General features: G+C 34.3%; 1 protein-coding gene across 5 annotated transcripts in view; it reads right to left on the bottom strand.

Moving 5' to 3' along the window:
• Nucleotides 1-21,361, bottom strand: part of LOC134843731 (arrestin domain-containing protein 17-like) — a 55,487-nt gene extending 34,126 nt beyond the window's left edge. For 2 of the 5 annotated variants that reach the window (XM_063859984.1, XM_063859980.1), the window contains exons 1-3: nucleotides 21,151-21,361; nucleotides 8,748-8,894; nucleotides 7,475-7,665 (exon numbers count right to left, since the gene is read on the bottom strand). In XM_063859984.1, coding sequence (XP_063716054.1) covers nucleotides 7,475-7,583 — 109 coding nt within the window. In that variant the 5' untranslated portion in view covers nucleotides 7,584-7,665; nucleotides 8,748-8,894; nucleotides 21,151-21,361. Of the gene's footprint in view, nucleotides 1-7,474; nucleotides 7,666-8,747; nucleotides 8,895-19,115; nucleotides 19,197-19,899; nucleotides 20,108-21,150 lie in introns of those variants that run through there. The other 3 variants (XM_063859981.1, XM_063859982.1, XM_063859983.1) reach the window with 3 other exon arrangements.
• Between the last annotated feature and the right edge of the window lie 209 nt (nucleotides 21,362-21,570).

Consider the following 21,570-nt stretch of genomic DNA (forward strand, 5'->3'; position numbering starts at 1 on the left):
ATTATAATCTATTATTTTATCGCAATTTCTATTTCTTGAGCTTTGAACAAAAATTGATTAAAATCGATTATAAACCCTATTGTTTGCCCATTTTGTCACCAAATTTGCGTCTCAATTGCTTGTAATTTATGTTTTTTAGACGTTTGTTTCTGTGAAAAAAGAGAAATCTGTTTTTAATGTTTTCAAATCGTTTCAAATTTTTGGCGTTTTTTTTTCATTTCTCTATTAGAATTGTTTCATGATGTACATTTGAAGTTTTTTAATCGATTTTATTCGATTATAATTGATTTTACGGGTTTTTTGTCTGAACTAAAATTAGTTATAATCGATTGTAAGGGATTATAATCTCTTGGAAAATATCGGGATTATAATCGATTAAAAATCCTTTAAAAACCTAATTTTGGTAATTATAATCAATTTCAATTGTCAAAATGTCATCACAATATTCCGTTATATTCGATTACTTACGCCTAAACTTGGATTCGGGCGGGGCAAAATTCACAGCATGCAGTAATGCTCGGTTAAAATTTTACTTGTATGTTCTGATTTTCGTTCGTTGGTTATCCAAATCATGGAAATTTAAATAAACAGTAATTTGATTGAAATGAAAACCTCTAAGAAAATTGTTAGAAATTTTTTAATGGAAGGGGTCTAAAATGTCGCTTTACCTCATGATTGAGGATAGCTTCTGTTGAAAGGAGAACTCTATCAGTGTCATTTAAAAAAAACGGAGCGTGGCCGCAGAGAAGACACGCTTTTATAGTGAAAAACAAGAATTTACTTATACGATGGAGCAGAACGAAGAAGATTTTAAGAGAAGAAGAAAATGGACATTTGCATTATCGCAGTTTCATTGTCTTCAAGCAGTTTCGGTTTTTTGAGAAAGCGTAACCTAAAAAAGCTATACACACAAGACAACATGTTAACAGTTGTCAAAGATTCCACACACATCTTCAAATTTTCAGCAAAGAAGTAATTTAACTCGTTCGCCAATAAGTAATCACTCACTTCTGGCGGAAGTTTTACAAGGTGCTGGTGGAAAATTGATTTTGTAAGTTACTTCAAGCTTTCATTCGTATACTGGTTTTTTAATTGTTATTTTTGAAGTATCAACCAGGTACCGATACTGGTTCGGTTTTGCTTCTCAGAGAGACAATATAATAGCTGCATAATCAAAAAAGAGGCTGTCAAAATTGACGAGGGCAAATTTTAGTTTTAAGCGATTTTAAAAACTCTAGCCAAAGTTCTGCTTCTGCACCCGCATACGCCTGAACGACTATTCCCTACAATTTTCAATCCTGAAAACGAAATTTTGTTAATAGTTGTGACTACTAAATGCGCACAAAAAACTATTCAGATTAACAGGATGCTGGAAAAATGAAAAAGAAACAGATTTTTTCCATAGCTTTGCTTGAGAAAAAAAAACTCCTATCATCTTCTTATCATATTTCAATATGACTCGCAAGTTGAAGACTCGAATCCACAAACATAACTATTGTGGAAAATGTTACTTTAATCTTTTCTTTAATTAGGACTCAAAAAGCAAAAACATAGCTAAATTTTCAGATCTGCTCGCCTAAAACAAAACAAATTTTTACGTTCTTGGATTTATGATTCTGCTGGAAAAAAGTCGTGGTCAGATTAGAAACCCACGCAACCTAGTAACAAAGCTAATCAGGAACAAAAATCGAGCAATTAATGATATAAACAATCAGAAAAACTGTACAACTATAAATATTTTTTCAAACTTCCATCCAACCAATTCTGCAAAAAAAAGCGAGCCAACACAAATTGAAATTGATATCAAAACATTTTTGCGCAGACGTTGGTTCTCAAATTGTGGCCAAAATAAATAAAATCCCAACATTTTGAAAAATGACATGTTGTACTCTTAAATCTTTCGGTTTTTTCATAAATTTTCTTATTTCTGCCAAACGTATAAGCAATCTTTTGAAAAAAACCTAGTTGTCATATTGAATCACAACTTGCGAATCAAATTTATACCTTGCTAAATTTGTTGAGAGACAATTTGGTCTAAGTTTGTAAGGAATAATTACAAAATGGCTAATTGTCAAACCCTTCAAGCAGGCAAAAGTTGTCCCGTTTGTAAACTCAGACGTTGTGAAGAGTGTGATATTTATCAGCTAGTTAGCTTACTGCCTTCCATGGCGAAAACGTTCAAAACACCTATTTGAAATTGAATATTCAAACTAATCAAGAACAAAGGTGTGTTTTTTTTGCTAAGACAGCTTGCATTTCCATCTAAAAAGTTGACGAAATTCAGAAACGAAAATCAACAAACTCATGCGTGAAGCAATTGATAAATGTGATCTTGGTGTTGCTAGGTAGAACGAAATGAAAAAAAATGTTTGTCACTTTAATTCATAGTGTAATTTTGGAATGTATAGACTTTTGCGTAAAAAGCTTGTAAAAAGTGTTTTGCTGGAAGATGTCGGAAATTATGGCTCAGAATTGTAACAAAGCCCATGACTTGTTGTGGTGCATCGCCAGGATCAGTTTTATGTACAATAAACAAATGAGAAATATTATGTACTAAATTATATGAATGATTTGAAATTGTCTTCAAGGAAAGTTGAGACTGTTTTGTTTTAGACGGTACTGCAGTTTCCCATGCTGACAAACTGGTCAATGAATTTTTTGTTGAAACTGCAGAACACTGCAAAAACTGCTTGAAAAAAAACCTTTCACCATCAATGAGTCAGAAAGCCAGTACATGAAAGTTAGAAAGAAACTCAAAAAATTGATTTTTGTAGTATATAGGTGTTTGGTCGATACAAAATCAACTTTCAAAAATTAAGCTTAATTTTTGTTAAAAAATTAGTAAGCATTTGTGGTGCTGTTTACAAGTCCAGACATAAATTTTCAAAGAAAAATTGGATTCAGTAGAATCATGATTAAAAATCGCACCGTTTTGATTTAATTTTTTTTCAGTGAACTATACAAAAAAAAACTGTGTTCAAATCAATGAGAGTTGAAAGCAGCATGATAGCATTTGATAACCATTCTAGAAGGAATAAAACACGTAGTAAAGCCAAATTATTTTGCTACGTTTTTCTTGTCGGACGAAATATATGAGGAAGACCCTGAAACGCTCCCTAATAATGGCCTTTAGTTTTTTTACAGAAAACTAACTTATGCCTGTTAACCTCAAACTAATGAATTTTACAGACAAACAAGACTGCTCGTATCAGGGCGAAGCCCTGAATGTTCCGACTGCCTTCTAAGGTTTATGGAGTAGCAGTAATAACATAAAAAATTAAAAGAAATAAAATGAAATGAAAATTTTTTTCTTCTAAAATTTGAAATTTTTTAAATCAAAATCATCCCCCACACGCCATATAAAGTACAAAAAGATTGATTTCGTTCCTTGTAACAAATCAATTATTGCAAATAAACTTCTTTCAACCAACTTGGAACGATTTATAAGACGGATTAAACCTCCGCTTACGCGTTAATAGCGCGAATTATATCGCGCGTTAATTGTCCCAAATTGGCCAAAATGGCCAAAATGGCAATCTTCAAACCCTCATAACTTGACGAAAAATTATCAAAGGTGAAATATCTTTTCAAATTTCAGCTCAAGATAACAATACCTTTTGAATGATATAAAAAAATTTTGTCAAAAATGGCTAGTTAAAAAGTCGAAATTTGTCTGAAGAAAAAATAACCCACCCCGAGCACAAATATTCCGTTACTTTCGTATCGAAAGTCGGAACAATAAAATCTTGCTTACTGTTTTTTGCAATTATTGGTTATTTTTATTCAAATAATAATTGACTGATTTTTTAATCAATGTCACCATTTTTAAGCATGCTCCAATTTATCATTCAGATGTCTCGCTTGTTGAGCAGTAGTACACCTCAGAAAAGACTCCGGCCACTATTAAATGACTTAACATTTTGAACTGTACAAACATTTATTCAAAATCAAATGCACGTCTTTGTTGGTAGTCAATTTTTATATTTGAAATAAAAACTAGACTTTTTGAAAATCTGACGAATTTGAATTAAAAACATTTGTACCTTTTTGAGTTATGCTTCGCATTTTGGAAGATTTCAAAAACACTGTGAACTTAGCCAAGAGTTTTTTTCTGTTTTTTAAGGCGTTGGTAATTTTTTAAATAGTATTGTGGAAAATGACTTACACTGGAAACCCATTTTTCTTTTTATATCTTATCCTTCTTGATATACTTTTTTAATATAGCCAATTTGTATGCAAATTATACTGAGCATGATTGATAGTTTGCGTCTGCTCCAAATCTTAAAAACCCTTGAATGCAAGTGACACTTTAGTGCTTATGATAATTTAAATCGGTGGAGTTTCAAGTATTTTATCCTAAAAGTATTACAGCCAAACCCAAAAAAAGTTAAGACTGCTTGTGTTAAGTTTCCAGATTGCTAGCAAAACTACCCCTGGAGATCTTTAAAGCTTCCTGAAAGCTACCTTATTAAAGCTTCTTAGGCCTGCTCAGAAAATGAGAAAAAAATTCTTTCGTGAAATTTTTAGAGAATGAGGACGGTAGAACGCTCAAAAATTGTTAATTTCTTAATCAAAACACTATCGGAGAACCTACAAAACAATCTTTGGAACATTTAAAGTTTAAGAAAAATACCTTCAGCCTGCTGAGAACATTTAAACAAGACTGCCTTTTAAGGTTTATGGAGCAGTAATAACATTAAAAAATTAAATGTAAGAAAAATTTAAAATGAAAAATTTTTTTTCTTCTAAAATTTGAAAATTTTTTATGAAAATCATCCCCCCACACGCCATACAAAGTATAAAAGGATAGATTTTGCTCCTTGTAACAAACCAATTATGGCGAATAAGCTTCTTTTAACCAATTTGGAACGATTTCTAAGACGGATTAACTCTCCGCTTACGCGTTACTAGCGCGAAATATATCGCGCGTTAATTGTCCCAAATTGGCCGAAATGGCAATCTTTAAACCCCCATAACTTTACAAAAAATTATCACAGGTAAAATATCTTTTCAAATTTGAGCTCAAGACAACAATACCTTTCGAATGATATAAAAAAGTTCCGTCAAAAACGGTTAGTTAAAAAGTCGAAATTTGTCTGAAGAAAAAAAACCCACCTCGAGCACAAATATTCCGTTACTTTCGTATCGAAAGTCGGAACAATAAACATCTTGTGAAACTTTTGGAGGATGAAGACGGTAGAACGTTCAAAATTTGTTATTTTCTTAATCAGAATACTATCGGAGAACCTATAAAACATTTTTGAAACATTTAAAATTCAAGGAAAAGATTTGGTTGAAATTATAAAACTGCAATTTGTATCAAGAAAAAAATTGTTCACATCTGTTGACTTTCCACCCTTACATGATTTATGGAAACCATTTTTCTTTTCGAGTAGTACTTAAAAATTGGTACTTCTCTTATTATAAACCATAAAGTGGCCACTTATTGGCATAACACGATGAAAATGCTTGTCCCTCCAAAGCAATAATCATGATAATCTCAAAGAGACTCCTGTTACAACTTTCGAAGAAAGCGACAGAAGCATTGTGCTCGATGAGTTTTTTGTAATTCAGTCTCAGTTTTTTTGATTGAGGTTTTAAATCATCCTAATAAGATCATTTACAATTTGACAATTAGTTCGTGTTGTAAAACTTGCCTGCAAACGCTTAAACGGTGAATTTATCCGGCTTAAAAACCATTCAAAAGTAAAATGTGACAAAGTATTTGATCTTTTGATTACGTTTCAGGACACCAAATGCATCAATTTCATAACATTTTATAACAAAACGCGGGGATTTTCAAGTTTTAATTGTTTTTTCAAATTTATAGATGTCAAAGGATAATCGAGGATTCAACTTGGTACTAGGAATCTTTTTTCCAGTTTAAAGTTTGTGAATTTTAAGAAAATAATGTAAGGAGACTTTCGCAGTAAGCAACGGAATTTTGACCTCAATTTGAAAAAAAAACAGATTATCAATCTACTAATTTTGCATCCGAAACAAGTAGTACGGTTTTGCTGCAACTTTTGCGTAAAATAACGGATAAAATTAGCCTAACTTTTCCCGGAGACCAACTTTAGATATCGAAACAAGACTGCTCGTATATCAGGGCGAAACCACGAATGTTCCGACTGTCCCTCAATTAATATCGAATAGTTTTTGGAAAATCAAATATTGAAAACCTTAAAATTTTGGAAAAAAGGGAAAGTGTGAAATGTTGAGTCGTACGAAATTAATACGACCAATTAGCTAGCCTCAATTAAATTTGGAACGATTTTGTTATGCGGGATAATTCGCCACGCATAAATAATTCGCGTTACGCTCTCAGCATTATGCATAAACTCTTCAAGGTGCGCATAATTTAGTCCAGAACATGGCAAATACGGCAATTTTCAAACCGCCAAAACTTAACAAAAATAATTGGAGGCGAAATTTTTTTAAAAACATTTTCTACATTGAAAAAGTCGATATCTTCAATGGAGCATAAAATTATTTTGTTGAAAATTATTATTTTTCTCGGCAAAAATTGACTGAATAAAAAACACAGCACCGAGCATAAATATTCTATTTTTTTGTGAAGTCGGAACAATAACCGTAACCTTGAAAAGAAGAAATTGGGAGTTTGAAAAATGCCAATTTGGTCAGTTTTTTTACTAAATATTTCACACTGCTGAAAATTCAACTGTATACGATAAAAGCGAAAGCGCTATTTAAGCATAGCAAAATAACCCTCACTCGAAGTTATTCCAAATTGAATTGATCGGTCAATTTAATTAAGTATACCAATGAAGTTTTAACGGCTATTTAATATTGACTATTCTGGAGGAAACAAAACAAATTTCAAACATTATAGTTAATCAGGAAAAAGTTTGCCAAAAACTATTCGAGGCCAAGTAAAAGGCAGTCAGAACAATTCATGCTTTGCCCTGATGCGAGCAATTTTTTATCTTAAAATATCATGTGCAATGTCAACTTCAAAGAATGTCAGGTCATTCCTACATGTTAATTAACAAACAGGGTTTTTATTGTTCAATCTTTTATCGTTTCTCGTCATTTTTCATAAAAAGAGTTTACAGAACTGATTTTATAATTTGAGAGGACTGGAAAAAGTTCGATTAGAGCTCAAGACAGCTTTATCAGTGTTGGTTTAGACATGAAAGTTTTAATTCTGTAGTAAGTTTGCTCGAAATCAAAGTTAGATTTTGACTTTACACATATTTATCAAAACCTTTAAGCCCCTGAAAACAAGGCTAAGGAGCAAGTTGTACAATTCAGAAAAAATAGCGACCAAAACGGCGAAGTGATTACCCTCAATCAAAAAATTTGGCGAAACTTTTGATTTTTTTTTAAACCCTTTTAGACCATTTGCTTTTTTTAGTCATTAGAAACTTTATGTAAAAAAATAAATGAGTGCAAAGCTCCAAATTTTTCTAACTGTAAAAGTATTGGTTCACAAATCTGAGTAAAAACTCACCAAACGGTCGAGGAAGTTTCAGCAGCTGCCGTTGGGAGATATTCCGCTCCGACTTTCGGTCAAGTGCACTTTCGTCTGGTTGCAAAATTGTCGGCTCTTTTTCTGGCATGACTTCAAATCGAAGTGTCAATTGGTGTGCTGAAGGCTAGCTGAACTTCTGGCATATTAGGCATTTGGGAACAATAAATTAACTAAAATGCCAAATTAATAAAACAGTTTATTGCTTTTGGGTAGTTAACTAAAACACAGCCCGCTTATTGGTTTATTAAAGTATACAAACGAGTTGGGTTGCTAAATTACTTATGTTGGTCATACAATCTATTCTACTGCTGACAGATTTTACCTGTGAAAATAGCGACTTGGCTGCCAGCAGGAAAATGGTTTTTTTTCAGAAATAATGAATGACAAATTGAATACCTATTTTCATATTAAAAACGGGCGGGCCACTTATTAGATCTTTAACCATAACACTGACGGTTACACAGTATGACATAACGGCTAGATTTGTACCATTAAGAGGTCAAAATGTAGAATTGTTCTAGACGAAACAAGTTAAATCAAAAGTCAAACTTAATTACAGATGGAATTATTTATGACTGAATGAAAGATCCAATCAGAGAGAAAATGAACAAGACTGCTCGTATCAGGGCGAAGCCCTGAATGTTCGGACTGCCTTTTAAGGTTTATGGAGCAGTAATAAAATTAAAAAATTTAATGAAATTTAAAAAAAATGAAAAAAAATTTTTCTAAAATTTTTTATGAAAACCATCCCCCCACACGCCATATACAGTACAAAGAATCTAACTTGCTCCTTGTAGCAAACCAATTAAGAAAATTAGGCTTCTTTCAACCAATTTGGCTTCTTTCAACGATTTCTAAGACGGATTAACTCTCCGCTTACGCGTTAATAGCGCGAAATATATCGCGCGTTAATTGTCCCAAATTGGCCAAAATGGCAATCTTTAAACCCCCGTAACTTTACGAAAAATGATCACAGGTGAAATATCTTTTCAAATTTGAGCTCAGGACAACAATACCTTTCGAATGATATAAAAAAAATTCCGTAAAAAATGGCTAGTTAAAAAGTCGAAATTTGTCTGAAGAAAAAAAAAAACCCACCCCGAGCACAAATATTCCGTTACTTTCGTACCGAAAGTCGGAACAATTATGTAATTGAAAGTAAAGTTTAAGTTAAATGTTTTTCGGTATATCAAAGTAATTTAATACGTGTTTTTGTTCGTTTTGAAAAGAAGTGAAAAATTTGATGATTTACCTGTGCTCCCTGAACGAATAGAAATGCGCCTAATTTCTACCATCAATGTAATTTGAGCAACGTCAATATAAAACAACGCGTGGTTGATTTATTGTGTTGTTTATTTATTTGTTTTTCCCTCTGTCATCAGGGATCGTTTCCGCTTGACTAAACAGGGAAAAAAACTTTTGTTGGCTTCGCTTGTTTTTATCCCAATGAATGGATACGAAACAAATTGCCTTTTTCGATGTAAAATTGGTTTTTTCTCAATCGAGGAAAAAAGTATTGACTAAATTCGAAAAGTTTATCATCGAAAACAAATAACCGTGGAAATTGATTTTGGCAAAATACAGAACAAAAATAATTGAGTTGGCTTGAATAAAGATGGGTTTATATTAATTCAGACGACAGGCAACAACTCAAACGAGAAGACTTTTTGACGACCTTCGGATTTTGTGGACAAATTCAAAGTTTGAGAAGCGAAAATAATTTTATTCTGTAATAATTTAAAATTTTTAATATTTTAATTAATTTTTTTTATTTTTGCTTAACTTCAAATTTTTTGCTTCGATGGAAAATTAATGCATTGAAAAAAAAAATTCTGGTCTACCATTTAAAACTTTCGAGTTGTCACGAATCCCAGAAAACAATACCGTGCTCAGCAGAAAATTTTTGCGTTCACTTTTATCGGATGATGATATCAAGTTTGCGCACTTCTTGAAGTTAGATGAACATTGTTAGTCTCTAGATCAGAGCTATAAAGTTTCAGTTGCAGCGTCTGGTATTGCTCTGGAGCTTAATTGAAATTTTTTTGATTTCCGCTGCCTGTTCAATCTGGGAACGCCTCAGCAGTTCGACGACAGGCTACACAAAAGGCCCACCTTTGGTTTTATCAACGACATCCATTTTTAACATAGTTACCCCATTTGAGGAAAAAGCAGGCGCCAAGAAAACGTCAAAAGTTTCAAACAGTGTCCAAAACCGTCGTGTGCGAAATTATTTTAACATATAGCCTATAAATAACGGGGTTCTAAGAGAGTTTGATAAATCAGCGTGGTCAACTTGAAAGAAAGTTGACCAGCATTTCAACGAAAACTTCAGCTTTTTAACTTTTTTCGTCTTACGAGCCAGACTCCCGAGAAAGTGGCAAACAATTTGTGCTCGGCATAGTTTTTCTCCAGACAATTCAAAACTTTTCGCATCATGGATAGCCGGATGCTATAGAATAACACAGTCTTTTTGATCACAATGTTTTTGCAGAAAAAAAACAGTTTGCAAATATAAAAATTTTATTTAATTATTTCAATTTTCATTGGATTTGTTTCCAAAATAACCTCTATTTTTTCGGTAGAAAGCAATTGAATTAGTTGAAAAAAGAGCGACTAATAAGAGTTTTATAAGCTAATTTTTTGCTAAAACTGAGAATTTAATTTTATGGTCTGCTGCTTGTCAAATTCCTATCAAATAAATATGATACTAAACTTGACCACCTTCAAGCTTTCCTTGACATAGCCAAAGGTGGCTGAAAATAGGTTTGGAAAAACCGACACTATGCCGTTGCTTTTTTCCATTCTAGGTCAAGAAAAATGATCAAAAGGTCAAGAAAAAGAGAGAGGTCAAGAAAATTTATCAAACTTATAACGACAATACCAGATTTAAAAAGTTATTTCGCCTGCATAATTACAAAAAAGAATACTGGTATCAGGGCAGGCGCGGATCTAGGAATTTCTCGGGGGGGGGGGCGGATTTTCAAAAAATTTTGAAAATTTTGTCGACTTTTTTTTGGGTCGACTAAATTGATTTTCTGAGCTCTCCCAAATCACCATACAGACCCTATATAGGCCAAAATAGGGCGTTTTTAGGCACTTTTTGGAAAGTTTCAAGAATTGATAAAATGTTACTTTGTTGTAGCTAAATCTAAGTTAAAACTATTAAAAAGAATAAGAATTAAGATGAATTAGTCGGTAAGTTAAAACATTAAAACAATGAGCGATCATTCTCTCCGCCGGAGAGAATGGCCAATGAAGGTCATATAGGAGTGACCAGTTAATTAGACTGAATACGTTTTGCAACAGATGCAAAACATGGTGTACATCACAACATTCCTCTAAGCAGGAAAAAATCTTAAATTACGTTTAAAAGTAAAGAATAAGAACTAACTGAACCAGAGTCCTTTCTCCCCCTTTAAGGACGAGGAAAAGAATTTAAAGCGCCGCAAAATGGGTAACTAAAGCACCCCTAAAGCACTAAATACTGCTACGATGGAAATGGAAAAAATGGTTATCCGGTTATCCGACGGATAAGAGCGAAGTAAGATAAAAAGATAAAATATGACGAAGTTATCACCGGGTTTTAAATGAAAGCACTGAATTTAATCGCGCTAAGTAGATGTAAATCCGAACAATAATTTATGAGTATGGTATGATATTTCCAAATACTGATAATTTATTCGAATGAATTGATTAGTTGTGGGGATTCATGTACTCAAAAGCTTTCAGTTCCATGTAGTTTAGCACCGGTTTGTAAAGTAGGAAATACTCAATGATAAGAAAGTTAACGGTTGGAATTTTGCTTGGTGATTACAAATTTCTGTATTCATTTAAGAAGTTTTCTAGTTCTGTGTTAAAAAGTTCACTGTCAAGCTCGGAATGCTCTCCAAAATTTTCTAATTCCATCCTCAGTGATTCGTCAGTTGATGGGGTGGATGTTTGGTCCGGAGATGGTGAATCGGAATCTAGCACAATTAACTCCGCCGGAGCCGTGTTGTTATCAGTCTCGTGAGTATCATCTATTTCTATCACGATGGAATCGGCCGCTGAACCAGAGGTTTCTTGAGAAATTTCTACGGCATCTATAAAATATCTTTGACCGTAAATTTTTGATGGGCCAACATTTCTACTAGAACGGCGGATGGTGGGAGGAATTTTACCGGGTATGTTGGTGGGATTGAGAGGTGGAGTGCACTCGTCTGTTGAATCGTTTATTTCGTAGACCGGAAAGTCTGTGATTGAATCAAAGTCCGTTGGATTACACTCGTCTTGTAAATCCCGTTGTTTGGTGGTAAGTTCATCCTCTCCCTGGGTCGCGGTTCTCTGTTCCGTTGTACTAAGGGTTCGACGAGCCGGGATAACGCTTATTGGACACTCGTAAGACTGGTCTATAAGTTGCTCTCTATTCGGGTCAGTGTCGTCTTCTAAAATCTCAGATTTTATTTCAGGTTTGGTTAAGCCAGAATAAGGATCATTTCTATTTGAGAAATGAGGTGTAAGTGAATCTGAAATAAAGCGCTCTCTGGCTACATCTCTACAAGGAAAACCGTCCGCTATCCATTCCCATTCGCTAGTATCCGAAATATCCGAAGGAATTAGCATAGATTCATCCGAAGCAAGGTAACCTGGAGGGGTTGACGACTTCTTTGAGCGGCGAGTTTGTCTTCTGGAAGGTTTGTATGATGACCCTGATACACGTGTCCTTGTAAGATTGTCAGATGGGTCCTGTTCCACTTGTCTGCTAGTTCTTTTCATTGGCTTTTTCGTTTTTGGTCTTCATCTTGGGCCTTCTTGTTTCTGACCTACTTCAACATTAGGATTAGGAAAGTACGGGAATGACATATTACCTTTAAAAGGTCTGATTTTATTTGATGTAGAAATAGGGAACGCAATGTCGGATTTTCGTATTATTTTTCCGTCGGATAGTTCTACTGCCGAGGTGGATGAATTTATGATTCTTTTGTTTAGTTCCTTATAGAAACAGTCTCGGTTGATGCTACCGTTAGTTTTCTGAAGGATTCTACCTTTGAAGTGACTTTTGATTGGTAATCTATTAGGCGTGATTTTCGAGGATGAGGCGTAGTCCGTGTCATAGCCTTTTTCGGTAGGGGTTTGGTTCTTTTTCGCTATCAAACTGTCCTTGTAACCGTCTTCTAGTCTATCATCTGCGTTCCAGTCCTTTGCCCGTTCCTTAGACAGTATTGATTTCCTTTTGTCTAAAATTCCAAAGGAGGGTTTACCAGAAGCTAATTGTTTCCAAATTGTATTTGGTTTTCTGTTATAGTGGATTTCGAAAGGCGAACATTTAATTTTTGATTGGTAAGTTGAACGTAAATTCCAGATAATTTTTGAAACGGCGTTTTGCAGAGTACATTTGTGATGTTCTTTTGAAATAGCCAGTAATTTGATTTTCACAGTGTGTACCAATTTTTCGACTTATCCATTGGAACGGTGGTCGCCTACTGTACAAAAAATTATTTTGATGTTGTTGGAATCACAGAATAATTTAAAATCTTGGCTTGTAAAGCAAGTGGCGTGGTCTAACATTATTGAATAAGGTATCCCGTGCAAGAATATATAGTCTTGTAAAAATTCAATAACTGTTTTTGTAGAGGTAGAAGATGTAATTTTTGCCGACGGGAAATCCAAAGGACCAGCGAAATCTAGGTTAAGTTCTTCATTTGGTTCCGATAATGGAGGAAGTTCACTAATTTGTGAATTAAGAATGACCGTTTTCAAGTTCTTACCCGCCGATGTGCACTTTGAACAATTTATTCCGTGGAAGTAAATTTTCCTGTTAATATGAGGCCACCAGATGTATTGGGCCAAATACTTCATTCCGAATTGACCTGGATGAGTTTCGTGGAGGGTCTTCATCATCGCGTTTCTTAAGGTAAATGGAATAACGAGTTTACCGTCCATGTAAAGTAATCCGTCGGATTCGCGTAGGTCTCGGGTGAAATGTTTGAAATAGGGGGAATTTGCATTAATCTTCTCCACCTTATTTTGAAGTGCTTTAACAATTGGATTCAACATGGGATCGTCTTCTGTCAAGAGAGCTACTAACTTGGCGTTAAATAAAATATTTAAATCTAAGGGTCAATCCGGCAACTTCAAATTTTCGCGGTATTTTTTAACGAGACTAGCATGATCTGGTAAAAGCGGGTAATCTAAATCTACAGAAATACCGGAAGTGGTGGGATTAATTACAATATTCTTATTACTCATATTAACAGTATCTACAATTTTTTTATCTACAGGTGAATTAATTAAACTACAATTAAGAATTAAAAAATAAAGAAATGCGGAGTTAGAAATAGAAATAATTAGTGTGTTTGTTTTAGAATAATCCGTTGGAATGCAATCTGAGGTACAAAATTCTGTTCTTTTGTGATTAAATGAACAAATTGGGAAAGTCGAGTTAATAAGTTTTAGTGCTGCTGCTATTAGGTAATTACGTAATAAAGCGTAATCGGAATTTTCCAGATTAGAACTCATGGCTGAGCAGGTAATTCTTAGTTTCTATGACGGATTAAATGATTTGTTAATCTTGTTAATATTTGCTACTACAAATTCCTCGTCGTAGTGGGATATTGGGAGGGCTTTTCCAGATGGGATTCTAGAAATAAGGTCAGTGAAGCCCATATCTTTTCCTGCTATATGTTTGATTGAAAAATTGAAAGGTAATAATCTGTCTACCCATCTTGTTAGTCTACTGTGATATGTTTTATTTCCGTGGTTTGGTGATAAAGCGGATAATAAAGCTTTGTAGTCAGTGATCACTTCGAATTCCGATCCGTAAAGGTAATTTTTGTAATGTTCGACGGCCCATACGACCCCTAGCAATTTGAGGTCGTTCGTAGAATATTTTGACTCGTGAGGATTTAAAAAGCGTGAAGCAAAAGAAGTTGTTTTCCAGTCGTTCCCGTGGAGTTGTTCGAGCGAAGCTCCCAGACCATTATGTGACGCGTCTGTTTTTACTCTGGTTTTGCGTTTTACGTCAAAATGGGTATTCTCTGTTAGGCTTACAATTTCTTCTTTAATTTTTTCAAACGCTTTTGTATGGTCATTGTTCCATTGGAATATTGATTTCTTATTAAGAAGCGGGCGAAGCGGGCTTCCTAAAGAGGCTAAATTTGGAACAAGTTTAATGTATTGGTTTGTAGAACCAAAAAATGATCGTAGTTCTTTCAAATTCTTTGGAATAGGTAGGTCTTTTATAGCTTTTGATTTGTCGAATAAAGGAGTAATTCCTGATTTTGAGATTTTGAATCCCAACCATTCTATTTCTTTTTGAAACAATTTGCATTTTGACCATTTTACCGCGAAGTTATATTCGTCTAGAGTGGATAAAATTTTTAACACGATATTCTTGTGGTCTAAAAATGTTCCTTTGGAAGCAATTAAAATGTCGTCTAAGTAACAGTTAGTAAAAGGGATAGAACCTAATGTAGAATCCATTACTCTTTGAAATTCGTTAGGCATATCGCCTAGGCCGTAAAAGCCAGTTAAAAATTGGTAGGTACCCGTAATATCACCGTCCACGATACTAAAGTTGCATTGGTTACTAGTAAATTTATCTAGTGAGAGTTGACTGTAAGCGTTTTTTAAGTCTAAATTGGTAAACCACACTTCTCCAACGGAATCATTAGTAATTTGTGCTGCGACATTGTCTACTAGTTCGTGGATGTTCGGCATTTGATATTTATTCTTGTAAATCTGTTTATTTATAAACTTTGAATCTAAGGCTAACTTGATAGATTTGTCTTTTTTGCAAGTGATGACTATTGGGCTAATAAAACGGTCTTCGTCACAATTTTCTAGTTTTTTAATATGACCCTCTGCTTTTAATCTATTGATTTCTGTCTTGACAGAGTCCAGTAAGTGAAGGGGAACTCGTCTTCCCTTTAGTTGGATTGGTTTTAAGGGTTCGTTAAAATGAGTGATTTTTATCTGGTTTTTAATTTTTCCAATCCGAAGGAATAAATTTTTGAATGTTTTTGATATGTTTAGAATTTCCCTATCTTTGTCTGTTTGTGAAATGGAATTTATTGACTTACACTGCTTGTTAGTCTGGAAATGCGGAAAGTGTTTCTGAGAGACTTGTATCCCCACTTTTGGTAGGTTGTCGTTTCCTAGGATATTTCTCTCGTGTCCTTCGGTTAAAAAGAAATGACAGTCGTTGTCAGACCAGCCGTTTGAAAAGATCGGGAGTTTCACTTTTCCAGAAATATTTATGGCGTTATCTGTGAATCCACAGTACAGGTTTTTGGTTGCCTTATCCACAGGATAAATTTTTAAGTAAGGGTCGCGTAATTTCAGTTCGTGTAGTACGTTTTTCTTGAGGAAACTCACTGGGCTAGCCGAATCCACTTGAATATTTAAAATTATTTGGTTTTCTTTTCCAAGTCCGATATTCAATAATTTCTTCAATTCCTTTCCATCTTCGCCGAAAATCGTAGTTACATTTAATACAGAAAAATCGTCGTTTTCACTTTGTCCAGATTCCGGCCATGCGTTTATGACGCTACAACATTCTCTATCCATGTGGTCAGTATTTACATCCGGAATATCCGACGGATTAAAATCTGTATTATCTACAATTTGAGTATTTACAATGTTTACATTTTTACGACGAGATCTACAAAGTCTGGTAAAATGACCTTTGAATTTACAGGAAGAACAAGTCGTGTCCTTTGCTGGGCAAACTGCTAAGTGTCCTTTTGAGAATGTTCCGCCACACTTCATACAGTTGTTACTTCGTTCGATATTGAGGGTTGGTTCTCTTTTGACATTAAAGTGATTGTTTGATTTATGTACGGATGGTCCGTTGGATTTAAAATTGTTTGTTAACTTTAGTTGATTTAAAATTCCCTTTTCATCTATGAGTGCTACATTTAGTGCTTCACGTGGAGGAAGGGTTTCTGTTAACAGTTTCCTTTGGATGTCGTATTTTTTCATGTTATTTATGAAAATATCTCGTACCCACTCTTCTTCTCCTGCGGTTATGTCTTACTTTTTTTGCCATTTCAGCTAGAGCACCCCAAAATTGTTCGAGCGATTCTCTGTCGCGTTGTTTTCTGTTTAACAATTTATGTCGTTCAAATGTGACGTTTGTCTTTCTTACGAAAGCGATCGCTAGGGACTCCCAGAATTCTTTAAAAGAAATTTGTAAAACTTTCACCTTGGTAAATTTTTGTCCGAAGATCCTTTTCCCTTCATTTCCCAGTGCGAGATATAGAACCGAACGTAATTTTTTGTCAGCTTCTTCTAGTCGCATTCCGTTGAATTTCTTGGTTTCAGTTTTGATTGATGTTGATTCCTCTTCATCGTATCGTCTTTGTTCCTGGTTATTTCTCTCCATTCTCGAGCGTCTTTGGGTATCTGTTTCTCCATCCGTTGGGTTTTCCAGATTTGGAGGTTGCGGATGATGTTTCTCCGAAGGATTAAGTAAATTTTCTATGTCAATGTTCTCTTTAGCAATTATAGCTAATTGAAACAGATCACTCCAGTCTTCCCATGGAATGGGGGGTCCACCGTATGGTTTTGCCAAAATGGAGGTATTCCTCTCACGTTAGATTCGTTAGTTGACTGCGCCATGATAAAATGTTACTTTTTTGTAGCTAATTCTAAGTTAAAACTATTAAAAATAAAAGAATTAAGATGAATTAGTCGGTAAGTTAAAACATTAAAACAATGAGCGATCATTTTCTCCGCCGGAGAGAATGGCCAATGAAGGTCATATAGGAGTGACCAGTTAATTAGACTATATACGTTTTGCAACAGATGCAAAACATGGTGTACATCACAACAAGAGTAAAATCGCGTTTTGTCGGCGCGCGCTCCCCACCTTAAAATTAGTATAGACTAGCGCCAAAGGCGCCTCTAAAACATTTTAAGGTCAGTAAGCCAAAAATGGATATCTAAACATAGTACAAGGGGGACCCTTTGGATCGGCAGGGGGTCGAGTCTCTGAGAGAGGTGAAGGGGCGTCCACCCCCCTAATCCCCTACTGTGTCAGAGCGAAGTACTGATTGTTACTATTGTCTTTCCTGGAGTAGTGCTCACTTGGAGGTCTATGGAGGAGTGTCTGCTTTGGAAAAATTGATGAAAGATTTACAAAAAAAAACATTTAAAAAAAATGTTTTTTGAGGTTTTTTCTAAAATAAAAAAATCATCATCCCGAACGCTTTGGAACATTTAATGCGATACATTTTGCCTAGAAAATGTTTTCGGAAGCAATTTGTTCCAAAAGAAATGCCTAAAATCAAATGGAACGATTTCTAAGATGGTCCAATCCGCCGTTTGTCTGTAAAAGCACGTAATATCTCGTACGTTACTTGTCCCAAACTGGCCAAAAAGTTTAACTTTAGACCCTCAAAACGACTCAAAAAATAATCACAGATGAGGTGTTTGCTGTGTTCATTTTCGAGCTCAAGGCATCAATACTCAAGGCATCAATAATTTATTGTTCCGACTTTCGATACGAAAGTAACGGAATATTTGTGCTCGGGGTGGGTTTTTTTTTCTTCAGACAAATTTCGACTTTTTAACTAGCCATTTTTGACGGAATTTTTTATATCATTCGAAAGGTATTGTTGTCCTGAGCTCTAATTTGAAAAGATATTTCACCTGTGATAATTTTTCGTAAAATAGTGGGGGTTTAAAGATTGCCATTTTGGCCAATTTGGGACAATTAACGCGCGATATATTTCACGCTATTAACGCGTAGCGGAGAGTTAATCCGTCTTAGAAACCGTTCCAAATTGGCTTAACGAAGCTTATTTGCCATAATTTATTTGTTACAAGTAGCGAAATATATCCTTTTGTACTTTATATGCCGTGTGGGGTGATGATTTTTATAAAAAATTTCAAATTTTAGAAGAAAAAATTTTTTCATTTTGTTTTATTTTTTTAAAATTTTTTAATGTTATTACTGCTCCATAAACCTTAATAGGCAGTCGGAACATTCAAGGCTTCGCCCTGATACGAGCAGTCTTGTTTTGCTTTTTTATTTAAAAATTCAGATTGCTAGTTAAAAAGCCGAAATTGTATGGAGTAAGCGATTTTCAAAAAATACTTAATTACTTAAAATTATTAAGAAGTTTGTCTAAAAATTACATCGAACGCGAAAATTTCGTCATTTTGTTCGAAATCAGAACAACAAAGTGCAGGCAAAAAATTTTTTCAATTATGAGCTCAGGGCAATATCTTTTAGGCTGCTTAGAAGTTTCTTCAAATTTTGTGGCGTCTTTGTGGCTCAATTTTGCAAAGTTTATCTGCAGCGTAGAAACTTTGTTCTGACTCAGATATTTTGGACTGACTCAGATAAAAATTTCGTTCTGACTCAGATAATTTAGTTCTGACTCAGATTCCAAAAATCACAGCTCAAAATTGTTATGTCGCTTTAAAACTAAATTTTAATAGAGATCAATTCGCAAAAAAAAGGTATAATGATTTACATTGGGTAAAATTTGTATACATTTGGCTGTATCTAATCTAACGTACAGGCAATTATATAAACTTTATTCTGAGCATTTGTGTCAACCGCTTATTTTTCAAATGTCTTGTGTAATAAAGCCAGTTTGTCTTTTTGCTTAATTCTATTCAAAGTACTTACTGTAGTATATGTTGTTCTGGATCCACAATTGAAAAGTAAAAAAGACCCGATTTTCCTGGTTACATTTACTTTTTACATCCATAAGGTTTCAAGGGCTTCAATGAACTGAATGCTGAATTACTTATCGACTCTAAAATAAGTTCAAAAGGAAAGAAATTGTAAAAGGGGGCAATTCTGTAATTCATACCTAAATTGACGCATTGTCTGTTTCTTTCCCACTTGAGGAAATTAAATTGCAAACTTATTAGCAGTAACTGAAAACGAGTAGCAACTTTTTGCTACCGATGATAGATAGCAGCAGACATTTTCAGCAGATCGCAACTTGTAAATTAAGAAAAAAATAAAACTTCCAATAAGTTGGCAGAATTTTAACCAATTGTCAATCTTAGACTATTAACAGAGTAAACATTTTGAAATCATCAAAAAAAAATCAAATATACAGGCGTAACTTTTTGCCAATATTTCTTTTTCAACAAACTTGAGAAAAAACCATCTAAGTTTTAAAGGTTTTTGAAAAATATTAATTCAGTCAATTGAGATCAAACCTAAGAAACCAACCCAAGTACAACTCAGGGCGGTGTTGAGTTACAGAGCCGAACGCTCGAACAGCAGAAAAAGTATATTCGCACCCTGATAGCCAATAAAGTAGCATATTCACCCGAAAAAATATAATTCAGCTATCAGGCCACGCGAGCATTCGACTATGTAGGTACACTCCCTTAGGGTGACTATGTTAGGCAAATAAAGAAAAGAACGTCAAAAGAAAATATCGACGGGTACTTACACTGAGATACTCTTATTCTTATTCGGCTCCTCAGGGATATTCATTCTCTATTTCTATTTCACAACCAATTTGGCATTAAAAATGATCTTCTTTTGTTATTTTTGACGGATATACCATAGCAATGGATCTCAAAGCAGCATTTTAAAGCGCACACTCAAAGAACGAGTGAAGTTTTTCTCTATTATGCTAATGAATACTCCCTGAAGACATTTTTTATGGGTCAGATGGTAAAGATAGAAGTTTTAAAAACTGTCTCTATTTCAAGATCCAGTATCAAGTGTTGACAGTTTCTCAAATACTTGGGAAGCAAAAATTTAAAACTTTTTGTTTCCTGAATCAGAAGGTATAGCTTTTACAACTGACTAATGTATGTAATAAATTATAGTTTTGTGACCATGGACTTTTTGCAGGAGCAAATTATATAAAAAGATTTGTATCAGATTCCCGCAATACGAATTCGAGCAAATTAATTTACCACAAGGCCTTTTTTTACACTTTTGCAGTTTGCAACTGGAAATAATTAATCAGCTCGGAAAACAAGAAAGATTGCTCTTTTTCTTCAAAACCACGCACTTCAGTTCAACTTCCAAAATGAACCAGAAAACGATCAATTGATTAAATTTTGTCTCAGACAAAAACTTGTCTTTAAAGTTCTGAGTGCAGATGGGTGGAGTTAAGAGTTACAGCTTTTATCGGAACCTTTGTACTTGGTACCAGTTCTGTGCAAGAAAAGAATAAAAAAGTATGGACTCTTGCTAACCTCCCCCTATGAAGGAAACATCCGACTCTATTATAAACTAACATACCGGTTAAGCATACAAGCAATATTGATCCTAGATATAAGTTTCCCTTTTTCTAAAAGGGTAAAGGGGACTACTGTAAACAAGATCTGGAGTGTTTCTATCAAAAAACTGCCTAATATCCTTAGGCGGTAAATTCCATAATGGTATGCATATTTCTATTCGGTGAAGAGGATGTCTTTTCAATGAAAGAGTAAAAGAAAAGGAATCAAATGCACCCGGCGGGCACTTGATAACACTATGAAAGGGTAAAGAAGAGCTCACGTGGAATCTTTTTAAGTCGTCTTTAAAAAAAGAAAACAATGGAATGAAACAAAGCATGAAAAAGATTACAAAAAATGAAAAAAAAAACATTTTAATTGATGAATTAAGCATTAAGGTTACACTAACGTATTTCTCTTTCAAAATCTTTCGGAAAATCAAAAAAGAAAAAAGTGAAAATCATTCTTACCTAATTTTTCTGGTAAAGTTCAGGGTTCTAACCTTGAGGGGTTTAATAATATCAGCTGATCAATGAAGTATAACCTATTAACCGCAACTTGCTGCTGCCATAATGAAGATAACAGAAGTTATCAGCAAAACAACAAACCAGTCGAGTTCCTCAGAATTGCCTTTCTCCCTATATCCACGCCTGCAATATAATAAGGTAGGTGCTTCGCCTCAATAAATTGATCCATGCACCTGTTAACATGAGAGGGTAACCACAGATTTTTCGCATATACACGCTAAATTAATTGTTATTACCACCTGAAATTATCAACTCCTCGATAAAAAAGATAAACCGATTTTATGATGATCATATAGCTTCTATCTTTGTAGATAAAAGCTCCGAGAATTTGTCTCAAATTATGGATTTTTGATCTTCATGATC

The sequence above is a fragment of the Symsagittifera roscoffensis genome, chromosome 4, assembly GCF_963678635.1.
Source record: "Symsagittifera roscoffensis chromosome 4, txSymRosc1.1, whole genome shotgun sequence".
In the NCBI taxonomy this organism is placed as follows: Eukaryota; Metazoa; Xenacoelomorpha; order Acoela; family Convolutidae; genus Symsagittifera; species Symsagittifera roscoffensis.